At 35.0% G+C, this 24,508-nt stretch overlaps 1 protein-coding gene across 3 annotated transcripts; it reads left to right on the forward strand.

The window, feature by feature from the left end:
- The first annotated feature begins 8,502 nt into the window (after positions 1-8,502).
- On the forward strand, positions 8,503-16,937 carry LOC149781036 (DC-STAMP domain-containing protein 2-like). Of its 3 annotated transcripts, none has more exons than XR_016415201.1 (5): positions 8,503-9,203; positions 10,074-11,338; positions 12,083-12,153; positions 14,204-16,335; positions 16,420-16,937. XR_016415201.1 is itself a non-coding variant. In XM_089938168.1 (4 exons), exons 2-4 carry the CDS (start codon positions 10,268-10,270, stop codon positions 15,468-15,470), a joined length of 2,409 nt encoding a protein of 802 aa, XP_089794294.1. In that variant the 5' UTR covers positions 8,503-9,203; positions 10,074-10,267; the 3' UTR covers positions 15,471-16,937. The 3 variants fall into 3 exon arrangements, 1 of the variants encoding a protein (XP_089794294.1); XR_016415200.1 differs by having other exon boundaries at positions 14,204-15,919; positions 15,962-16,937; XM_089938168.1 differs by having other exon boundaries at positions 14,204-16,937.
- Positions 16,938-24,508: the final 7,571 nt, after the last annotated feature.

The raw sequence follows: 24,508 nt of genomic DNA on the forward strand, positions 1-24,508 counted from the left end.
CCTCCTTACTGCACTCAATAAGCATTAAATTGCATGGCGTCTTTTTGATAATTACAATTGAAAGACTTCATATTTTCCCCACATTATGATTTCCCTCTGAATTACTCGAGAAAGTAAAGGATAAATATTATTATCAGAATACTGCACGACCTTGGGAGTGCAGTATGTCCTTCCGACAAAACGAGTTCATATTTTCCCATACAAATGCAGTTATATTTTTATTATATGCTCACGAACCAACGTAAATGAATGAATGCCGTATTCCAACTAAATACACAAGAGCAGATTTGTCATTACACAATAACATCATTATTAATGCGCACATTACTCCGCCCAGATAAATTCTAACTTATTCGCACGCTCGACATAACTTTCGAAAGAAAATGGCGTGTCTAGTTAAAATTGAAATTTGCAGTCAACAACTTTTCCATTTGATCTGGAATGAGTATATTTTGGTATTTTGTTTCGATTCGACGAAAGTTTGTGATTTTGGACTGGATTCATCTGTGCAAATTATACATGAAATACATGAAATTTAATAAGCTAGGGAGAAGGGTGTTGACAACTGCCAATGTGTTTCTGTTTCTGTCACTGAATATTTGAAATCATAATGTGGGAAAAATATGAAGTCTTTCAATTGCAATTATCAAAATGACGCTATGGAATTTAATGCGTATTTCATTTTGAGTGCAGTAAGAAGGATGCAATTGCACTTTTCATCGAAATTACAGCACAATTTCGAAATGTGTAATCCAGATTGAAAACCCATGACATGGCTCATGTAATTCGGATTTGCAGAATTAAGAAAATACATTTTGAGGAAATTCAGGATGTAAAACTGTATGTATATTTTATTTGGCCATTCCTATCATCAGCTAAAGAAGAGAGTATATGACTAGTTACTTGTATGTTATTTTTAAGGACTTTATCTTGCGTCTGTTATATACTGTAGCTATCCTAAATCCGTAACATTGTATCAACGCTGAATGTGCCAAAGCAGCTGGTAACTGGCAGTCCACGAAACATCTGTTTTAGTTCATTCAGAAACAAATTTAAACAACCACAACGTAAAGAGCCTCTTACGCGAGTGTACATGATTTGTGTACAAATCAAAGGTGCTGGCGTCTGCGTCCATTGTTTGTTCACAACAGAAAGTAGTTCCTTTATGCATGTGAATGCTATATGTGTATTGTCGCGCGAGTTCAGTATCGGGGAATACTGAACGATTCTGACAATGTAAAGTTAACGGGGGAAAAAATGAGCATATAATAATGTATGTGTCTTTGGAACATAGCATTGACGGACCAGCTGATCTTGAATAATCATCAGAATATCTTGCTAGACCCAATATCGTCGTGGCAACGTCGACGTCGTTCTGACATATTTCAATGTTTCTTCCGTCAATTATGTATGTAGCATTGTTGAATAACGACATAATATCATTATTAACAAAATCAGCTCCATATTCACTATTATCTGGGTTTTTTTTTAATTTTAAATTTCACCTTCTACTTCAATAAATGCTTCAGCGGGTAAGATATATCTACTTGTATCCTGAACTTGTAGCTCGTTTCGTCCACTCTGATTTTGCTCTTGGGCGTCATAAGAATAATACCGATAATCGCGCACAGATTCATCTTTGAGAACTAGTGCATCCATGTCAAATGCTGGATCGGATACACGTTTGAAATTTTATTATAATTGTTATCGTCTAACACGAAGACCATTTCCTGCCATTAAACTTGCAGTTATATCTTTTTTTTTTATCTTTTTCTGATAGTGGTACACCAGCCAAATCTGCTAATGTTTGATTAGCAGCTTGATTTATTATGTTACTAACAATTGCAGTCATAACGTCAGTACAAGGCAACTTTACTGACTGTTGTTTTCGTCGTATTAATCGTGTTAGTCTATCCATGATTGCTGAGAATGCTTTACTAGCAACATCAACAACAACACCAATACCTTTATCACGAGCAACGTCAATAACTTTCATTGATAATTGTTTTGCAATCAGTATTGCTTTTGGGGCTATTCTTCTAAATAAACCCTGAACAACATCACTTACTCCATCACCTTATATGTAGGTAATCGCGAATTTATCACCCTGATCAGGTCCACGTTGAGCATTATGTATGATCATCTTATTTTCTTGTCACTGATCTAATTGCATACCCTTGATCAGTGTGATATTCATCAACGATTTCATCGATGAGAGACCGATAAACATTAATGTCCATGATACCGCCCGTAAATAATCGTTGACAAATATCAGCTGCTTCGTTAATGTATTCTGAGGAATTATTACCGGCTCGTTTTCCGACAATCAGAATTTCTAATCGTTCAATATCAGCAAGGACATTACTTGGGCATGAAGTAATAAGGCCACTCCCCCCTGGTACCTGAATCAATACCACTTCCAATTGCTTCCAATTGCTTCTTCCCCCTCAATACGAGGTGGGCTGATTGGCAAAACTCCGGGTAAGGACGCCATTCTTGCTACATTGGTACCAGCTGTAAGTGTCAGTACATTTTATATAGCGCCTATTCAAACCAAACTGATCAAAATCGAGATCTCTCCCATAAGAGGGATCTAACGAATACTGATACACTGATAGAAGAATATATATATATATATATATATATATATATATATATATATATATATATATATATATATATATATATATATATATATATATATATATATATATATATATATTCAAAATTCTACACTTTACATCGAATACTATGAAACTCTGAATAAAACGTGTCCATTGTATACAGTGTGGTCCATAGAAAATAATAGTTTATTACTGTAACAGTGGTATTAAAGTTTCCTTTTTGTCTCGTTTTCCTTTCACACAAAAATGGGAATTTTGAAGTGTGATGTGATGTGATTTTGATTTTTAACGTAGCTTTAACAATTGTTCAGTCATATCGCTACGATGTCTGCAATGTGGCAGTTTATGTCTAGCACCGGGGCATCATGCCGTAGACATGTAGCATGATGTCCCACCCAGTCACATTATCCTGACACCAGGCTGACCAGTCCTAACACTAACCTCTTAATGCTTAACGCCAAGCGAGGCAGTAGTTAGTACCATTTTTGTAAGTCTCAGTTGAATTTTGAAGTAAATGTTTGAGTCAAGTTAATGTGATTATATATGTGACATGTTAAAAAGTGATTACCGTGAAATGGCCACCATGACAAATTGCACGAGTCAAGTACCTACTTATTAGCCAAGGTAGCCCCGCTGGTAGAGCTTAGGACTCGTAATCCAGTGGTCACGTGGCATCTATGAGAAAGGTTCTTAGTTCCCATTTCATAGACATGATACTTAAAAAATGTGTTAAACGTACCCTAAAAACCAACAAAAGAGGTAATTACCAGTTTGGATAAGAATCTAATTTTGCCTCGTGGGACGGTCTAACACTGCGCATAATACATTTACACATATAATTATATTGACATATGCAACCAAGTTAGGAGTCAAAGGGTTTGCAATCATAATTTTTTAGTAATGTAATTTTCAAATTATTTTTACACCATTGAAATTTTCCTTTGAAAATCTTTGTAAATAGATACTTACAAATCTAATTACAGTTAAGTCAATTAGAATTATCTCCCTTACACTAGCAAATATTTTGTAAAAACAGCTTCAACAATTTTTACACTGCAATTATTCTGCATCCACAGACTTTGACTTTTCAAACATCCAAAAAATATGATGCAGGAACATCATAAACCAGTGTACTAATCTTAAAACAAATTTAAAACAAATGTAAAATAATCCTTTTTCAATAAGGTTGCTTAAAAATTTTGCATGGACTTTTCTTCTCCTGAAAAACAAATAGAAAGTAACCGCAAATGACTCTTTGAGGATTAAATCATAAAATATTGGGGAAAAACCCCCAGATCCATTAGTAAATATTGGGGAAAAACCCAGACCCATTAGTAAATATTGGGGAAAAACCCAGATCCATTAGTAAATATTGGGGAAAACCCCAGATCCATTAGTAAATATTGGGGAAAAACCCAGATACATTAGTAAATATTGGGGAAAAACCCAGATCCATTCATTTATCTTTCAAGATAAATGTTATCTTGATCTACAAAATGTTTGCATATCAATAATCTGTTTCAATATACTCTTTCTAGCCTCCAATTTTGTTACACAAATTTTCTCTAAATGGGACATGTGAAACGAAATAGAAATGTAATTTAATGGAAATAGAAATAAATTTAATAGAAATAGAAATAAAATTTAATAGAAATAGAAAAATGATTATCTGTAATAAGAGGGTTGCTATAAGGCAAAACTATAGTGCGCTAATTTTCTCTATCAAAAATAAATTCTTTAGTGTGTGAATACAATCTTAATAAATAAATATAAAAATATGTTCATCCGGCCTGAATGTAAACGTTATATATTTGTGCGAATTGTATTTTTAGTCATATCGCTACGATGTCTGCAGCGTGGCAGTTTATAGTGATGTCTAGCAACGGCGCATCATGCCCCGCCCAGTCACATTATCATGACACCAGGCCGAACAATCATAACACTAACCTCTTAAAGGCTATACATGGCGGCCAGTATTAATGATGGAGGAAGAACCCAGGAAAACTCCGGAAAGAACCACCGACCCACGAGAAGCTCCTGGCAAGCTTTCTCACATACCCACATTGGCTGAATCCGAGACTCGAACCCACTCAGACAGAGGCGAGATGGCAGTGATCCGTAACGGAGAGCGCTTTAGACCACTCGGCCACTCGGGGCCCCACATCAGATTTGCATTACATGATTAAAAGTAGTTATACTTGCACAAAAAGAACAAACAAACAAAAAAATTTTAATTACTCGAAATAGAAGTATACAACGCTGTTACTTCCCCTTAGTTACGATTTCCCACCTATAGAGGACGCCAACCTAAAATAATTACTTTTTATTTGCGAGATACCGTCTTATAGTTAACCTGGATACAATACAGTCTGGATCAGTTTGCAACAAGTAACTTATCTTGCGTAAATGGCAGGTGCCTTCAAGCAATCGGGTGATATTTTCGTCTTATTTGCGATTTTTTTATTTGACATTAGCGATGCGCACTACACTAAGGATGCATACGCAAGCCGGCATCCGCTACATATACGGAGTTCGTGAATATATATATATATATATATATATATATATATATATATATATATATATATATATATATATATATATATATATATATTAAATAATTTTCGCATGATGAAAAAAGAAGGAATATATGATAACAATGCAAGGTTAATTTCTTTCATTTTTTCTTCTTCAACCAATTGTATGTTTATCAATATCTTTTGTACCGTGTGTGTGTGTATGGGGGGGGGGGGAGCACAAATTGAACAGAAAATTATTTCCTTCCTAATTTGTACGGAATAATGGAGCAAATATGATTGACGATATTGACCAGTAATGACAAGCTTTCAATTTACGCGCGCAAACACTAAGACAACTTGAAAAATAAAAACAATAAAATTAACTGGTAAGAGCTTCATATTGCAGCAACTAAATACTGACAAAATGCTCAACATTATTCTCTCTCTCCCTCCCTCACTCTCTCTCTCTCTCTCATGTGTAATCGAGTATGTATTGTATGTATCAGTGTTACAAAGTGAAGCCTAAAATTAAGTATATTTGTTATAATATCTCATGTACACTACCCTTAGCAAAATGTATACGTATTATGTAGAATATTATCTGTTAAGCATTATTGTTTTATAAATGATTATTGATAATTTGACCGGAAGACTTAAAATGAGAATGTCGTTGTGCAGATGCATTTATTTTTAGCATAAAAATGTATATAAATATTTTAATTAGAACGAGCAAGATATGTCAGTTTGTGTTTTCTCTCATAAATATGTACCTTACGAAGTATGATTATTTTCTTTCAAAAAATATCAAAATAGTTTGTTTGAATTTAGTTTTTTTCCTAAAACCTATCTTACATAGTATCTACTTTATTGCTGAAGAAAAAGAACGTACAAACTATTGTTAAGCTTGGCCGAATTGTCTTTCGAGTTGGACCGAATTGTCTTTGGGCCAAATTCACTATAATCCGGCATAAATGATACAATTTTCCCATCCCTCCCCATTTCGATCCCACATATTGAATCAACTTTTTTAATGGTAAACATGGACTTTCGGAGAAAGAAATTACCCTTTTCCCGCATCATCACTCTTTTCGTTACATTCGTATGCAACACAGTGCACCATATTTGCTGTTCAAAAGCACGATCGTACGATATATCACATAGATATTTACGTGTGGAAATTAAATACTTGAATGGCTAGGTTGAATAGAAGGGATACATCGACGTCATATCCGGTTTTGGCACGCGGAAACTACCGATTGTTTACGAAGATTGTCGAATAAGTTTTTCATTTAAAAACGCGGAGTTTTAAGTCTACAGTGACCTTTAATGCTGAGCGACAAGCGAGGCATCTGTTTGTACTATTTTTACAAGCACTTAGGACACCCGATCGGTGTAAACGTAATGTTAGCTATGATATATAGGAACAAACTTAAAGACCTAATAATGTTCCATACCTTAAATATTTCAGAACGTTGTTTATGTTCTTTTTTACTTTCATGGTGTTGTTTTATTGCTGGTAATAATATCATTAGGGCCTATATGTTGTTTATTTTATAGGTGTTGTCTAATGTTGTAAAGCGCTTAGAGCTTCTAAAGATTAGGCGCTTTTGCAAAGTCATTATTATTATTATTATTATTATTAAACTTAATCAACCTTCTTGGATGGGCACCAGTTATCAACCAGTTGTCATTTTTTCTTGCAAATTCGACATGGTTGTGTCCATTTTCTTCTCACACTTCTTAAACCCTTGTCGAAATGCCTCAGCTGCCAATTCGTAGCCCTCAACTATAGTTTTCCTACAAACATCATAATCAGCACTTTATTGTAACGCCAGTGAAGTGTTGATTTTGCGACCTTTGCTAGTAAGTACACTTTGTAACAATAAAGTCTACTGTTTTCTTGGCCTATGCAGGCATTCGGCAATTTTCTCAAAGTGAAGCATGTATTCATAAATTTCTTTTCTTGAAAAGGGGATAATAACCAAATATTTCTGATAGTATTTGCCAAATATTTCTGATAGTATCAAAGCAGGAACTTGTATGTCGGTTGGGGAAGCGCAGGTGCTCAGCTTGCCAGTTTTAATTCGTGAAATCTACACTGCATTTTCATTTCATCTCTCCTTTCATATTTATTTCTCTCTCCTCTCTTTTTATTTGCATTTCCTTCTCTTCTTTTTCTTTCTCTTCCTATACTCTCTCTCTCCTCTACATTTGCTTTTCTGCCGTTTTCTTCTGAAGCTTTCTTAAACGCCTTCTTAAACGCACAGCATATTAGACCTAATGTAACACAAAATACACAGCACAGAAGACATAATGTAAGACAAAATACACAGCACAGAAAACATAATGAAACAAATGAACATCATAGAATCTGTGTATGTGTGTTATCTGGATAATTAACGTAGCTTTAAAAAAAATTCAGTCATATCGCTACGATGTCTGCAGTGTGGCATTTTTTAGAGATGTCTAGCACTGGGGCATCATGCCGCAGACATGTAGCATGATGTCCCATCCAGTCACATTATCCTGACAAGGCCGACCAGTCCTAATACAAACCTTATAATTACTCGTTCGGGGCTCGAACCCGCGACCTCACGCATCTAAGACGGACGCTCTAACCACTTCGCCACCGGAGCGGTCCATACACAAAGCATAAAAGACATGATTTAGCACTAACTTCACAGCATACACGAAAACATACATCACATAATGACGTTTGCAGAACATATAAGAGCAAATGAAATAGACATAAATATATTTTAAAAGTACACATCATATAAAACCATACAAAATAAACAAAAAGAAATTCGCATCATATAATAAACAATATGATAGTAAGTATATAATGTGTAAAAATGAATGAACAACATACAACATAGTTTCCAAGTCATGCATTTGAAACGGACCTCTTAAGAGTTGTCACGTTCCATAGTGATAACTTCCGTTTCCAGTGTATTCTCTGGTCATCAGGAACTGAAACCGGTACCGTATTCCGTCATACATAAACACAATAAACGTTCGAATAATGGATTTTATTTCTTCATATCTTGTAGACTGATGTTTTACAAATGGTTTATGCCCATCTGAGGGACTATATAGTGGTAACTTCCGTTTCGGATGCACTTTACTGTTTTCCTTAGAATCTTAAAAGGTTTTACGGTATTTCATCATACATCGACAACACACAAAAAATAACGTTAGAATATATATCCCCAGATCACGAGTTCCGTGATAAAAAACAAACTCTAATACCTTCGTTCAATTTAGTTGAAATTCTGCTGAAAAAGATAAAGTTTTCTATATTGTTTTTTATGATCTTAAACGAAACATCTTTTCTGAGTTTTTGAGACGTCATTCAAACGGGTGCCTTTTCCCTAGTTTTAACAACAACGGTTGTATCTAATGGTAAATATGCATTATTTTGCACAATCTGAAAGTCATTTGAGCGCGGAAATTTGTTAGCAATTTTATCAAATTCTGTTGAAGTTTTTTTTTTTTTTTGAGGTCGTTCTATCGATTTTCTATTGTTAGTAATGACTACCATATCTGATCCCGAATTTCCACTATTTGTAAAATTCTAACAAGAAGTTGAAATGACACAACTGAGGTAGTACCATGCCAAACGTTTTAGCTTGGTCTTATGTCAGATGGATAACAATCCGATCAGTCAAACTTTTCTTTAAAATGGAGAATGGAAATCCACATTTTCAGGTCATGTGACTTTGATCTTGGACACAGCAGCCGAAAATTCAATTGTTTAGATTAAATATGGTATAATTTGACTGTGGTGTCATTCGGATTCAGTCTGACTCTGAATTTGGCATGATTCACTCACAACCATATTTAGTATGATATACTCGGATTCAGATTCGGCTGCATTACGTCTCTTGTTGTTTAGTTTAATGTGATGCGATTATAAAAGGCAACTTATATAAATAGTTTCATGTTTTCAGTTCACGTTAACAGGGAATTCTTTTGTTAGATAAAACTTTGTTCCATGAAACTTCAGCACAAGGACTAAATCCAATCACTTCTACATAGAAGAATAAAGACATTAAAGGTAAGAAACCACTATAATACGGTGCGTTCCGTGAACGTTGGTCAAATTCCGTTATGCGGTCTTTGTAGATAAAGTTGTTTAAATATTTTTCTATTTCTACAAATGGTGGCCATACATTATAGCAGATTGGCATCTTTTTTCTGAAAGTACTTCTGGGTAAAAACCTTTCCGCCAACTTTAGTTAAACCCAGAGAAGCGTAGTTTGCGAATTTCTTATATTTCATAACAGAGGCCATATTTATTAACGGGTAGATATCGTCTGTTCGGACTAATATGACCTTCAATCTTGATGCCTTCTCATAAATTCGGCAATATTCTCAAGATTGTTTTCTAGTAATGGTAGCCATATTTGACACACTTACAAATTTTTCAAAGTCTTTCATGTCTGGATGATGTCTGTTAAATGGTAAACTTCTTTTGAGACGAATTTTAGTAAAAGTTCATTTAAAGGTTTCAATATTTTAAGTACAGTGTCCATATTTTATTTCAAATCGGTATGATTTTGAACAAGCTTTACACGATATTGCATTTTGCAGATAAGTAAAAAACATAATTCGTTTTACGTTTTAGTAAAAAGTAATTTAATTTTTGCTCTGATTTTAGAAACAGTAGTTAATTTATTGGAGAATCATCAAATATGTACAAACTTGAGAGTTCTTTGAGCCAGGATGATTTGTCAAACATGGTCAAATCCTGTTTGTCAGTTCTCTTTAAGAATGCATTCAAGTATTTTTCTATTTTCCTTCTGAATTATTATTATTTATAGCAGATACGTTGAAAATAGCAAACGTTGACAGACTCGCGCAGAAGGTTGAAGATCTATACCACTAGATCTCAAACCTTCGCTCAGTTTATCTTTTTTCTTTTCAGGTATTGAATGTTTGTGATACGAAGAAACTGAGTCTACGGCAAGTATTAATCATAAGAGAAGCCAACCCAAGGATTGTATAATTATATCTGATATCAAAGAAAACTGGTGACATCAATTCAAAAGGGATCCAAGTTTTATTAACTGGAGCTTTCTACTATCTTCGTAGGAGTTAACAAGGACGAATTCAGTTGAGATGGCCCAGTGTAAAGCTACCTTTGATTACAAAGGTGAAGCAGAGGGATATATCAGTCTTAAGAGAGGTGATCTCTTGATGAATACAGAGAAACATGATAATGGTTGGTATATGGGTAAAAACATGTCGACAGGAAAGGTAGGATTATTCCCTGGGTCCCATGTCACCCAATGCACTGTCTCTGAGCCAACCAAGACTCTGAAACAATATGAACCTTTGCCTTCAAAGCTTATCACAGCAAATTCATCACAAAGTGACTCCTTATTAGTCCATGAGAGTGCTAAAGGACAAACTAGTGATATCACAATGAAGGAAAGTACAGGAGATACCAGGAAAGGGCCTCCACCAAGACCTCTTTTACCTGCACGGGTAAGATGGAAGAATACATCAAGTGAAAGAAATGGCAATGAAGAAACACCATCAGTAGATAATAAGAAAGAAAACACAAGACACAAACCACCTGAACTACTTGGCAAACTCTCTTCGAGCAAAGAAATTCTGACCCAGACAGGTAGAAAACTATTCCTAACTGACAAAGACCAAAACAGAACCCCAAAAGCAATATTAGGAGCGATGACTGGTGTTTTCCTGGGTGGACTGATATTTCTTGTCCTGAGGTATTCATTTGGGTATTCCGATTTGGAAGCTGGTATCACAGTTGCCATTGTAACAGTTTTAATATCAGTCGGTCTAGCCTTGTCCATGCTTTTTCGCTGTGTTGTTGCACTCGTAGTTCCAAATTTTTTCACAGGGAAGGGACGTGCGGTCATCTTGTCCATTATATTTGGCTTTATGCTGTCTCATACTGTTCAAAACATCAAACACAACATGGAGGAGGTGGCGATAAGTATGTCCTGTATTGCAGATCTTGCCCTAAATCAGGCACGAGACCTTCAGGGGCAACTGAAAAAGCCATTGGTACAAGCTGCAGAATACATTGACAGGCAGAAAATTGTCCTCAGACAGTTACAGGATGAGATGGGTCAAGCGATTTTACCCGTCAACAGGGGTCTGACGATAATGTATACAGAAATAAAAAAAATACAAAATGAGGTGGATTCCATTGAAAAGGTGAGATTAATATTTTCATTCTCCTGGGTAATCGGGAGTTTGACATTACATGTCTTTTTTATCAACTGTTAGCAATTTCGACAGATTAGTGAAAGACATTTTTGAAGACGGTAAACAAAATATAAGTTGGAAAAGAGAACTTCACACGATAGTGCTATCGTTCAATACATTTTATACCAGCTGTAAGTGTCTGTTGTTCATTTGGTACCAAGTGTAAATGCTTGTTCATTTGGTACAAAATGTAAGTGTCTGTACTTTTGATACCAATTGTAAGTGCCTGTACATTTGGTTCCAATTGTAAGAGACTGTACATTTTATGTAGCACCTCTAAAAACCTCTCACGAATACTTATATATGTTGACCTTCAGAATCACCAATCAAATTACAGCTATCTCATTTATGAAATGAAACACTTTATTCGGAACGTTTCTAACATTACCAACATTTGGAACATGACTTTTCTGAAGATAACTCTTACTAATAATAAATACAACACTTTATCTGATATTTTCCGAAAGAAAAAGTAGAAACAAAAGAGTGGAAAGCTAATTTCAAATGTTGGCAGAACACAGACCTTTCTCTGTGCATGGCAGGTGTACGATTCAAATTTTGAAAAGATTGCTTAAATACGTGTCTGATATTTAGCTTAGCCTATATTTACTATTACAATTATTACTATAATTACTACTACAATTAATACTACCAGCTTCATAACAATATGAATTTAAAGTTATTCAATTTCAGAACTGTTCTCAAAATGCAAAACCTTTTATTGACAAGTGCTTAACAATATGCGACACAATCCCGGATCCAGAGTAAGTGTCAAATTTATGCAAACTGGTCATAATGCTATTTGTAAATCGGCATGTATTTTGATCTGGGAATAATGTTATTTGTAAGTAGGCAACTGTGCATTGTATTTGTTCTGGGAATGGTGATGTCTGTACCTTGGCATGATGTTATCTGTAAATGAGCATGAAATTTGTATCTAGGACATGATGTTATCTGTTACAGGTATGCACTTTGTATCCAGACATGATGTTATTTCTCTGGGTATGGTGTTTTTTCTCTGGACATGATGTTATTTCTCTGGGTATGATGTTTTTTTACTCTGTTGTTATTTCTCTGGGCATGATGTTTTTTCTCTGGGCATGATGTTATTTCTCTGGGCATGATGGTATTTGCAACTGGATATACTATCTGTATCTGAGCATGTTGTTTTTTGTAACTGGGCATGATGCTGTTTGCATTTAGGCATATTGTACTATGAAACTAGGTATTCTGTTACTTGAACTGGGCATAATGCTGTTTGGGACTGGATATACTATTGTAACTGGGCATTTTATGTTGTTTGTAACTTAGCATGTTATGTGGAACTGGCATAACTTATCATGTTATTTGGAACTGGTAATAGTATTATTTGTAACAGGTCCAACTAGTTGTAAAACTATTGCTAAACACTGTCAATGGTCATATAATTATACACTTACAGGTAAAATTGTTTCTACATTGTTCAAGTCCGATCTTCTGGCAATCAGACTGAATATGCATACTATATTGTCTTGCCCTTCTCTGTCTTTTGACACAATTGCTATATGCTGATAAATGGTCACATTACTTTCCACTGTCAATGGTCATATTGATATGCACTGTCAATGGTCATATTGATATACACTGTCAATCGTCATATAATTATACACGTGTAATAGTAATATTACTATACACTGTCAATAGTCATATAATCATACACGTGCAATGGTAATATCACTATTCACTATCAATGGTCATATTACTACATAATATCAATGGTCATATTGTTAATGGTCATATTGCTATGCACTGTCAATGGTCATATTGATATACACTGTCAATGGTCATATAATTATACACTGTCAATGGTCATATTGCTATGCACTGTCAATGGTCATATTGATATACGCTGTCAATGGTCATGTTGTTATACACTGTCAATGGTAATATTGCTATGCGCTGTCAATGGTTATATTACTATACTCTGTCAACGATTATATTGCTATACACTGTAAATGGTCATATTGCTAAACACTGTCGATGGTCATATTTCTAAACTCTGCCAATGGTCATATTGCTATACACTGTCAACGATCATATTGCTATACACTGTAAATGGTCATATTGCTATACACTGTCGATGGTCACTTTACTAAACACTGTATATGGTCATATTAATATGTACTATAAATGAATCATATATCTAAGTGCATATAATGGAAATTGGTCATATTGTTATACACTGTTAGCGATCATATTACCATACAATTTTAATGGTCATAGTACTATATGCTGGTAATGGCGATATTTATTTAAATATCTGAAGAAAGCTTGGTTGGTTGCTAATTTTATTCGTTTATTTCTATCTGAGCAATTTTAATCCACAGCCGATTTATTAATAACATATTAGCTAATTGGCATGAATATATTTTTCGCTTTTAGTTCGCTTTTGTAGTTTAAATGTTACGAATTATTACCTGGTTTAAATACAATTTATTAACAGAGTTTAATTTCCGGATCGGACTCTGCAAGAGCGTTTCATATTAGAAGATCAATATAATAACTTAATCATATACATGTTATAGTTAACAAACTGTACACCAGTTTTAGAACTTAACTAATGAGTAGACTTGCATGAGTTATTATGTAACATTCAAAATAAGGTAACGATTATATTTAAAAATTGTGTTCTAAAGTTTGATTTTACTAGTGTATGGAAATATTACACTTTCAGTGAATCATGTATGTCTTAGATGTGACGCTTGCTCAAATGATACACATAGTGTTTAAGCACATGTAACATAATGACAGTTTACTTAACTAGTTTTCCTATAGATCTGTCTTTGGACTAATGGACAAATGCAAAGGCGCATGCTGGGAAGTAAGGAAGGTATTCCAAGATAGTTGTAAATTCCTAACACTTGCAGATGATGAGCTAAGAAAGGCAATGAACACAACTGAACAAGACTTGAACGCTGTGGTCAATTATTTCACGGTTAACCTGTCCACAACCAAAGAGTTTAATGCCGATGTTAATTCAAGTCAATCCGCAGAAAGCATTCGAAAAGAGGTGAAGGAAGAATTAGAAGCTAAAACTGGTGCTTTTGTTAACTTTATAAGAATCCTGGAGAAAGTTCTATCCCTGACATTGATTCTTTTATTTCTGCAATCCTTTTGGTATGTACGAAATTATCTGGCACGTGATTCCTATGACAACATATACATTACCAAACGTTTCAAGGATCTGGATCAAGAAAGAAAAGATTGTGGATTGAGTTGTGTATTGCCACTGAAGAAAAAGGAGAAAAATTTGTACATTGACACCAGTTCTTGGCGTATCACATTAGTGGAAATAGGTCACGGCAAGTTTGGCCTGGCTCAGATTGGTATGCATTTGTTGCTGTGTCTTAGTGTACTTTTATTTGACTATCTTCTCTACTATATCCTTGATCTCCTGAAACGGCACGGGAACGTCAATATTCAGTACAAGGGCAATTCCAAATTTCAGCTTAACGTCGATGGAACTGGATTTGTTGCCAAATTTTATCGAGAACTCATTCAGGGATTAAACATCAATGAGAGCTATATTGGTGAAATGAATTTGACAGATTGTCTGCCGCACCCCTCCATGCCAGACTCATCGAACATTCCCGTCTACATAGTCCTTTATCTTATTGCCGTCCTCTTCGTTCTCATGAAGGAATGTGCATCACGAGCTCGCAGAAAAATCACTGCTTACTACTATCCAAGACAGGAAGAAGCACGAACTCAATATCTCCATAAATTAATTCGACACAAGCGAATCAGTTTTTGGAAATTCTTGCGCCAAAAGATCAAATCATCTTATAAGGAAAACTGTGTCAATGAGCAACTACAGCTGATAACGTGGCTGTCATTCAAAATCCCATGTCTTGCAAGATGTCTTTCACAAAAAGACAAAATATGCCTAAGCTGTGAGACAGCTGAGGGGGGATTCCATGACATTGGTCTGGTGAAATGTTCCGGTGACCAATGCAATGCCTATTACTGTACAGATTGTTATGAAACTCTGAATAAAACGTGTCCATTGTGTTCAGTGGACGATGTGGTCCATAGAGAATAATAGTTCATTACTGTAACAGTGGAATCGTACAAGTTTCTAGAACTATTCTTTGTTAGTAATGTCCACCACCGTATGGAATACGGATCATGGAAATGGGCCTGAATTAGAGTTCTTTGTTTCAAACAATACTTTTTTTATATTAATATTGCATGCTTTCTTTGAAAATGTTTGATCTACATCTTCTACTACTGTTGCAGACTTATCGTCCGAATTTATTACATAGCTTTGACAGTGCTCAGACGTTTCATAAGAATACATTATATTGCAATGACAGGGATCAGGTTTTTCATACGTAAGCATAATATTGCAGTAACATTGATCAGGTTTTTCATACGTATGTATTACATTGCTTTGACAGTGATCAGGTTTTTCATACGAAAGAATTACATTGCTTTGGCAGTGATCAGACTTTTCATACGTATGCATTATATTGCAGTGACAGTGATCAGGTTTTCCACACGTATGCATTACATTGCAATTACAGTGATCAGGTTTTCCACACGTATGCATTACATTGCAATTACAGTGATCAGGTTTTTCATATGCAGGCATTGATATTGACAATGAGCAAACTTAGGATACGAATGCATTGCATTGCGTTGACAGTGATCAGGTTTTTCATACGAATGCATTGCATTGCGTTGACAGTGATCAGGTTTTTCATACGAATGCATTGCATTGCTTTGGCAGTGATTATGTTTTTCATACGAATGCATTGCATTGCTTTGACGATGATCAGGTTTTTCATACGAATGCATTACAATGCTTTGCCAGTAATCAGACCTTTCATACGTATGCATTATATTGCAGTGACAGTGATCAGGTTTTCCATACGTATGCATTATATTGCAATTACAGTGATCAGGTTTTTCACATGCGAGTATTACATTGCTTTGACAGTGATCAGGTGTTTCATACGTATACATTATATTGTAATGAATGTGATCAGGTTTTTCCTATCTATGCATAACATTGCAATCAGACTTTTCATACGTATGCATTATATTGCAATAACAGTGATCACGTTTTCCATACGAATCCATTACATTGATATTGACAGTGAGAAAACTTAGGATACGAATGCATGGCATTGCTTTGACAGTGATCAGGTTTTTCATACCAATGCATTGTATTGCTTTGATAGTGATCAGTATTTTTTGTTTTCACTTTTTGATTGGTTGATTCGAGTTCATGCATATGTACTTATTTTTCAATAGCAATTGGTGTTACGGCTAAAGCTTCATTTTGTGTCCACAGGAAAGGCTTGTAGCTCCCTTTTCCCCGACATGATATAGATTTTAATGTGTTTAACGTACTGTTAAAACCTGCAAAAAGAATACCTTCTCATTAGCATACAAACCAAATTTTGTCTTTTGAAACTACCTAATATTGCATATATTCACCTTTACAAATATACTTATATTTGCATATACTTATATTTACATATACTCATATTTACATATACTTATATTTGCATATACTTATATTTACATATACTTATATTTACATATACTTATGTTTGCATATACGTATATTTACATATACTTATATTTACATATACTTATGTTTACATATACTTATATTTACATTTACTTATATTTACATATACTTATATTTACATATACTTATGTTTACATATACTTATATTTACATATACTTATGTTTGCATATACGTATATTTACATATACTTATGTTTGCATATACTTACGTTTACATTTACTTATATTCACATTTACTTATGTTTACATATACTTATATTCACATATACTTATATTTGCATATACTTATATTTACATATACTTATATTTACATATACTTATGTTTGCATATACGTATATTTACATTTACTTATATTTACATATACTTATGTTTACATATACTTATATTTACATATACTTATATTTACATTTACTTATATTTACATTTACTTATATTTACATATACTTATGTTTACATATACTTATATTTACATATACTTATGTTTACATATACTTATATTTACATTTACTTATATTTACATATACTTATGTTTACATATACTTATATTTACATATACTTATATTTACATATACTTATATTTACATATACTTATATTTACATATACTTATGTTTGCATATACTTATATTCACATATACTTATATTCACATATACTTATATTTACATATACTTATATTCACATATACTTATGTTCACATATACTTATGTTTACATATTCTTATGTTTACATATACTTATGTTTACATATACTTATATTTACATATACTTATATTCACATATACTTATATTCACATATACTTATATTCAGAAATACTTATATTTGCATATAGTTAGATTTACATATACTTATGTTTACATTTACTTACACGTATATAGCCTTATATATGTAATCCAGGAGCCAAATATATTCAAAATATAATGTTTTCAAAAATCTGTGTGTGTGTGTGTGTGTGTATTTCCAAATATAAAATAATCCTCTTCCAATTTGTTTAAGGGGTTTTAGTTTACTTGGAAAGCCGCTTCTAAATAACAGAAAATTATATTTTGAGAATGAAACGAAACCCGTTTGAAAACACAGATCCAGTCTTTTAATGAAACGAATGACTGTATTATTGCTTATCAATACAGCATATCTAAGCAATGTTTTGTAGCCTCCATTTTAGTTTTCTCTGTGACACGTCAACAGATTATTATTGTAATATGTGGATTGATAAGAAATAAAAATATATCTAATTTTCTCTGCAGTGTATGAATAATATTTAAATGAATAATTTAATAAATACCCGAAATGTAAACGTTATATATATATATATATATATATATATATATATATATATATATATATATATATATATATATATATTTATATGTATATTTAATGTGTGTGCCTAATGAATGAGTGTTCATATCTATCGTTCATTAGTACATATTATATATCTGTTGTTCCTACAGACGGATCATCCCAGATGTCCGGATACAGACCACTTAACTCTTAACTCTGGTAAATTGAACCATGTGGAGATTTCCTATCGTCTTCAACATCATGTGATATACGAATAAATCCCTGCATTAACACCGATTGTGGAGACTATATTATTCACAGCCCGAAATAAAATGTTTGATATATTTTTTTTAGATCGAAAATCAAATTGCCTGGTGAATCGAAATCTCCTTTGAAATTAACTATTCAGCACACAAGACATGATGATGGCTACTTCTGCTAGAGTAAGCATGTTTTTAAACAATTATCAATTAATTTTGGCTTATGACAATTAGTTTTTCGTTTAATTCAACTAGGAAATTTGATACTGAGGAAACTGTTTCTAATGCGGTGATTGAAAGAGGGTATTTCCAGGAAGTATAAAATAATATTAGAATTCTTGAAGCACTTTATCTGCTTCTCATGTAGATGGAAGTCTGTGAGATTTTTCTTCTGTGAAACTTGATGATAAAAATGGAAAGCTGTAGCGTTTTTTGATTTTCGCAGAAACAAATGTGCCCGTCCAGAGGTACAAATGTTAAACTCCAACAACTTGGATAAGACGAAAATGTGATCCTGATCGAAAAAGCGGAGTTACTAATATTTTGTTTCTAACTGATAACTGTGGAACTGATAACAGAGTGACAAAGACATCAAATCTTGTAATCAAGCAAGCTATCAGTGGTATTTTGAAATATCAGTATGGGTGATAAGTACAACTCCATAATACAATATTTCAGAGAGCTAACAAAAGAAACACTTGATACCGGATACAATACAAATAGACAATGCAAATGAGACCAGAGTTTCCCATCTTCGGTAGCCAAGGTTCCGATATGATAACCCTATCTACACTTTGGCGTATCGAGCAAATATTAATGTGCTTCGGGTCTGTGAATTTCACTGGATGTGACGACACGCCATCGCTTCCAATCAAAATAAGTTGGTCAAATATTGAACACTGTTTCTACATGATGGACAAGGAAAACTTGAATGGAATGATAAATAAGGAATTTTCAACTGTCGGTCCGTGTTTGTAGAAATACCTTTCACTCAAATACATCTGTAATGGCTTCCCTCTGGTACGTAGTCATACTTTCGATGTTAAACTTACAAAGTATCCTTTTGAAGTCAATTATCTCCACTATTTTTGGTGATGTACAATGTTCCGCTTGGTTAGATGGCATTACCTACAAAGGGAGGCAACTTATGAAATCCAATAGATATCGCTAGGACAAAGAACTAAAATATCTCTTCGATCCGCCAAGGTGTAGATAGGGTTATCATATCGGAACCTTGGCTTGCGAAGATGAGAGTTTCCTTTTCAATTCAAGGTATTGATTTCACCGTAAGATTAAGTTACCTTCTCAAAAAAATTAGATAGAAAGAATGTTTGTCAACAGGTATACAATGCTACATTGAACATTTTCATGATCCATATCTGATCCGAATCAATTCATTTTCTGGCAATTTTACCTCTGTTCGATAAAGAAAGATAAGTGCTTTTCAAATATTAAATTCTTTTGTATTCTATATTTTTTAAAATATTATTTTCCAAACTTGCTTTCATTATAATCAATGATTGATGAATAAAGTGTTGCTTTTATCCACAGGACTTTATCTTCATACACCTGTTAATAATTTTCTACGTTTCTCCCTGGTATCCCACGAGCTTGCATCAGATCACCGCTGCATTATATGCCATCTTGACGTATTAGTCCCTAACCCTCCACCTTTATTTGCTACTAAGAGAAACCTCCGTATGATAAATAGAACCAAACTAATGCATGACATCAAAGCAATCCTGACAACTTGCATACCTCCTCCAGCTACCTTCTCTCTAGTCGACCTTCCGGAAATGTTTGCAAATTTCTTCCGTGACAAAGTATAAACCATTAGAGATAAGCTTGACAACACAATTTCAGTTGATTCGTCGTCACCATTCAGTGGGATACAGAATTTCAGCGGCAATCAATATCAGCATTTGAACCTGTCTCTATGGATTTAGTACGTACAATCGTGATGAAGAGTGCACCAAAGTCATGTGAACTTGATCCAATTCCAACATCACTGCTGCTTGAGTGCTTAGATCCAGCATTGCCTTCACTAACTGATGTCATTAATATCTCTCATCCGGGCAATTCCCATCATTTTTCAACACTGCCATTGTAAAGCCTCTGCTGAAGAAACCAACATCCAACCGTAACGGTTTAAATAACTACCGCCCAGTTTCTAATCTCCCATTCATATAAAAAATCTGAGAAAAGTTTGTTCTATCCCAGCTTGTATGTCATATGAATTCAAGCAGTCGTTTTATCCATGTACAAACTGCATATCGCCCTTGCCACATTACTGAAACTACTCTTATAAAAGTAGTTAATGACATTCTCTCTGCTTTGGATGGGGAAAGATTACAGTCCTTACCCTCCTTAATCTGTCTGCAGCATTTGACAAAAGAAACCATGATATATTACTTCACCGTTTCCAGCATGTATTTGACATTCGTGATACAGCCTTACTGCGGTTCAAGTTCTAATTGGTCAACAGGACACAAATTGTGTCTGCAGATGGATTACACTCCAGCCCAGTTAATCTATGTTGTGGTGTTCCACAGGGTTCTGTTCTTGGACCTGTTCTATTCATTCTATACACTCAGCCGCTCTCAAGTGTCATGGATCATCATCCAGTGTCTCATGAATTGTACGCTGACGGCACCCAAATATACAAATCTAGCCTCTCAACTGAAGTTGATGCTACCATCCAAGGTGTAGAGAGGTTCATTTCTGATGTGAAATCATGGATGACATGTAACAAGTTGCAGATGAATGATGATAAAGCTGAGGCCATTCTGATCACAACACAAAGACTTTCTCAGTCACATCCTTTACCTCAAACAATAAATATCAGTAACACCAACATTGAATTCACATAGTTAGTATGAAACCTAGGTGTCACTCTGGACAGTACTCTCACGTTACACCACCATGTCATGAACACATACAAGGCTGCATATATTGAGCTGAGACGCATCAGTTCCATTCGCAAATATCTTTTTCAGTTGATGTCACTAAAACACTTGTATGTTCATTTGTACTTTCAAGACTGGACTATTGTAACTTAATTCTGTCTAGTTCACCTCAATATCTACTTCAGAAACTTCAAAACGTTCAAACCACAGCTGCTCGGATCATACTTAGAGTACCACGATCAGAGCACACCTCCCCGCTGCTCTGTACCCTACACTGACTATCCATTCCATCCAGGATCAAACACAAAATTTGTTCTCTGTGCTACGTTTCACTGACGGACTCCAGTCCAACATACCTATCCGACCTCACCCATGTGCACACACCATCAAGATACTTACGCTCCTCTTTATTCCCACTACAAAAACGGAGTCATGTGGACAACGTCCTTTTGCATACCAGGGCACAGCAACGTGGAATGAATTGTCAACTGAACTTAGACACAAAGACACACTGATCCCATTCAAGAGTGCTCTTAAAACTCACTTATTTCGGCCGCAAGAACAAAGTTAAAGACCTAATAATGTTCCCTACCTTAATATTTTCAGAGTGTTTTTTTTATAATGATTCTTTTATTATTATGGTGTTTTTGTTGTTGTTGTTGTAATAATATCATTATATGTCTTTTATTTTATAGGTGTCGTTTAATGTTGTAAAGCGCTTAGAGCTTCTAAAGATTAGGCACTATACAAAGTCCTCCTTATTATCATTATTATTATTATTATTATTATTATTATTAGTAGTAGTAGTAGTAGTAATAGTAGTAGTAGTAGTAGAAGTGGTACACCGGCTAACATATCTTTACCCACAGAAGTTTCTCATTAGTACATGTATACCGATAATTTGTTTTTGACCATGACCTACATTACTCTCATTTGTATACCGTTCACCTTATCTTTGACCTTGAACTTCATACTAGCACATCAAATAGCTTATCTTTGAAAATTCCCGTAACTTGCTTGTTCACTTGAGGATGTAACTGTTGTTGTGGTTAGAGAAGTCACACAAGTAGTATCTAGCGATTTTAGACATTTGATACTGATCGAAGTTAAAGCTTCTCATCCACCCCCACCCAATAACTTTGTCCTCACATCAGGGCAACACGCATGCGAACCCATGCACAAAACTGCGATTGTAAACCGCGAACGTTACCAACAGCCCTCGTGCAGGAGCATAGTTATGTGGGGCAGAAGACTTCAATCTAGATCAGTGACAAAAATTACTATTGCACTATAGTTACATGTCGGTAGTAAAATGGGGCACCATAGCGTCGGAAAGGACTCTACAACGTTAAGGGAAATTTAACATGAGTGACGTCATTTCACTAAGGAAAATGGCAACAGTGTTGAATTAGGCTGACCTCAATGGAGCGGGGACTTAGTAACAGTGTTCGAATTGACCTCAATACGCTCTGCTCTAGGTAGATATGGAAAATCCTATGTAAATTAACACGTAGGTTTAACATGGGAATGCTACTTGAGCGTCAGAAGGGGCAATCGAGCGTCAAGGGAAATGTAACATGAGAGGTGCACTTCAGCATCAAGGTGAATTTAACAGGGGAGAGTCTCTTGAGCGACGAGGAAAATTTAATAGGGGAGGTCCTATCCGGGTACAAGAGGAATTTAACATGGGAATGACACTTGAGGGACAAACAGGTTTATGAAGATGGGCAGTCAAGAGTTGAAAACATAAATATATACAAATAGACAAGGACACAACACAGAGACAAGAAGAGGCATTTTTGGCAAGACTGAAAGTGGGTCATTTCGAGGCATGGGAAGGGCCCTGAAAATGGCCGTTGGGGTTTATTAACCAAAGTTATTATACATCGCATCTCATCAATCTTCTTCTCTTCTTCAAACTTCGGCTCACGGCGGGACCGTACGGCAAGATTATATTCTGACAGCCTTGTCTCTCCACATAAATCATTCTTTTCCAAATATCAGTTCGTCAACTTGGTGATAGCACATTATGATTTCACACACACCAGATACTTCAGTTTGAACAGCATCCCCGAAATAAGCATCGATACCTACACGCTTGCTAACATGGTATACAGTTTGGAATCTCCAATGTTTAGCGTTATATAAATCTTAAGCGTAAGAAAAAGTGAAACTATGAGACGAGTTACTGACATTTATAGTCTAAGGTCGAATCTGAACGGGTTGACATGTTTCCCCAATCCAAGGCCGCGTTACAAAATTCAGTCAGAGCGCGGAGTCTCTCTTCCAATTAAAAGAGAGCAAGGCGTGATGACGCGTGCAGTATATAGGTGTGTTAGTGTTCGTACGCAGTGAATCTATGAGAAATACTTTGAATATGGCTGAAACTACGAAGACGATGTATTTAGATGCACCTGCTGTGGCTACTAAAACCGTGGTCCAGCTTCCAAAAGTGAATGATTTCAATTGGGATTTACGGGATTTCCTTTCGCAAGAATTGTTACTGACACCACAGCCTTCCCCGACTTCTCCCTCCTTACCATAGGTAGAGAATTCTAGATTGATACAGAAAGGAAGAATTGGAGACATTTTTACAACAGCAGAAAGAAGTAGAAAGGTCTTTTTGATGCAACCACAGCCAGAGGAGGAAAGAAGAAAACGAGAAGAAGAGAAGAGAAAGAAGGAAGGAGCAGCAATCGAACGACGAGTTTCACATCACCGATGGAAAAGCTACACTTTACATGACCCACGTTTCCCGTCCGAAAGGAAGAGGATGCAGTAAAGCGTTATTTGTGGACGGCATTCTCAGCACTAAACTCGGCATTTTTCACATTAACAACGACCAAGACTAGATGAGTTTAGCCCGGATAATTGTCGTGGGAGGCATGTATACTGATAAGAACGACACCGCAGAAGGGACAAGAGACTGAAAAATGATTCAACAATCCGACCGACCCAAACAAAGAAAAGGCACAGAACTCCTGTTACAGCAGGCAGATATATCGAGAGAACCTGCCTGTGCCGTTCCTGAAATGCACCAGGTTCAAGACGTCTTTGATAATGTATCATCAAGTTGTTAGCGGACCTCTGG

The sequence above is a fragment of the Sinohyriopsis cumingii genome, chromosome 16, assembly GCF_028554795.1.
Source record: "Sinohyriopsis cumingii isolate HCF-2022 chromosome 16, ASM2855479v2, whole genome shotgun sequence".
In the NCBI taxonomy this organism is placed as follows: domain Eukaryota; kingdom Metazoa; phylum Mollusca; class Bivalvia; order Unionida; family Unionidae; genus Sinohyriopsis; species Sinohyriopsis cumingii.

Coding starts and splice junctions, on each gene's coding strand:
- LOC149781036 (XM_089938168.1), top strand. CDS start 10,268: ATGGCCCAGTGTAAAGCTACCTTTGATTACAAAGGTGAAGCAGAGGGA. Junction 11,339..12,082: donor AGGTGGATTCCATTGAAAAG/GTGAGATTAATA, acceptor ATTCAATTTCAG/AACTGTTCTCAAAATGCAAA. Junction 12,154..14,203: donor GACACAATCCCGGATCCAGA/GTAAGTGTCAAA, acceptor GTTTTCCTATAG/ATCTGTCTTTGGACTAATGG.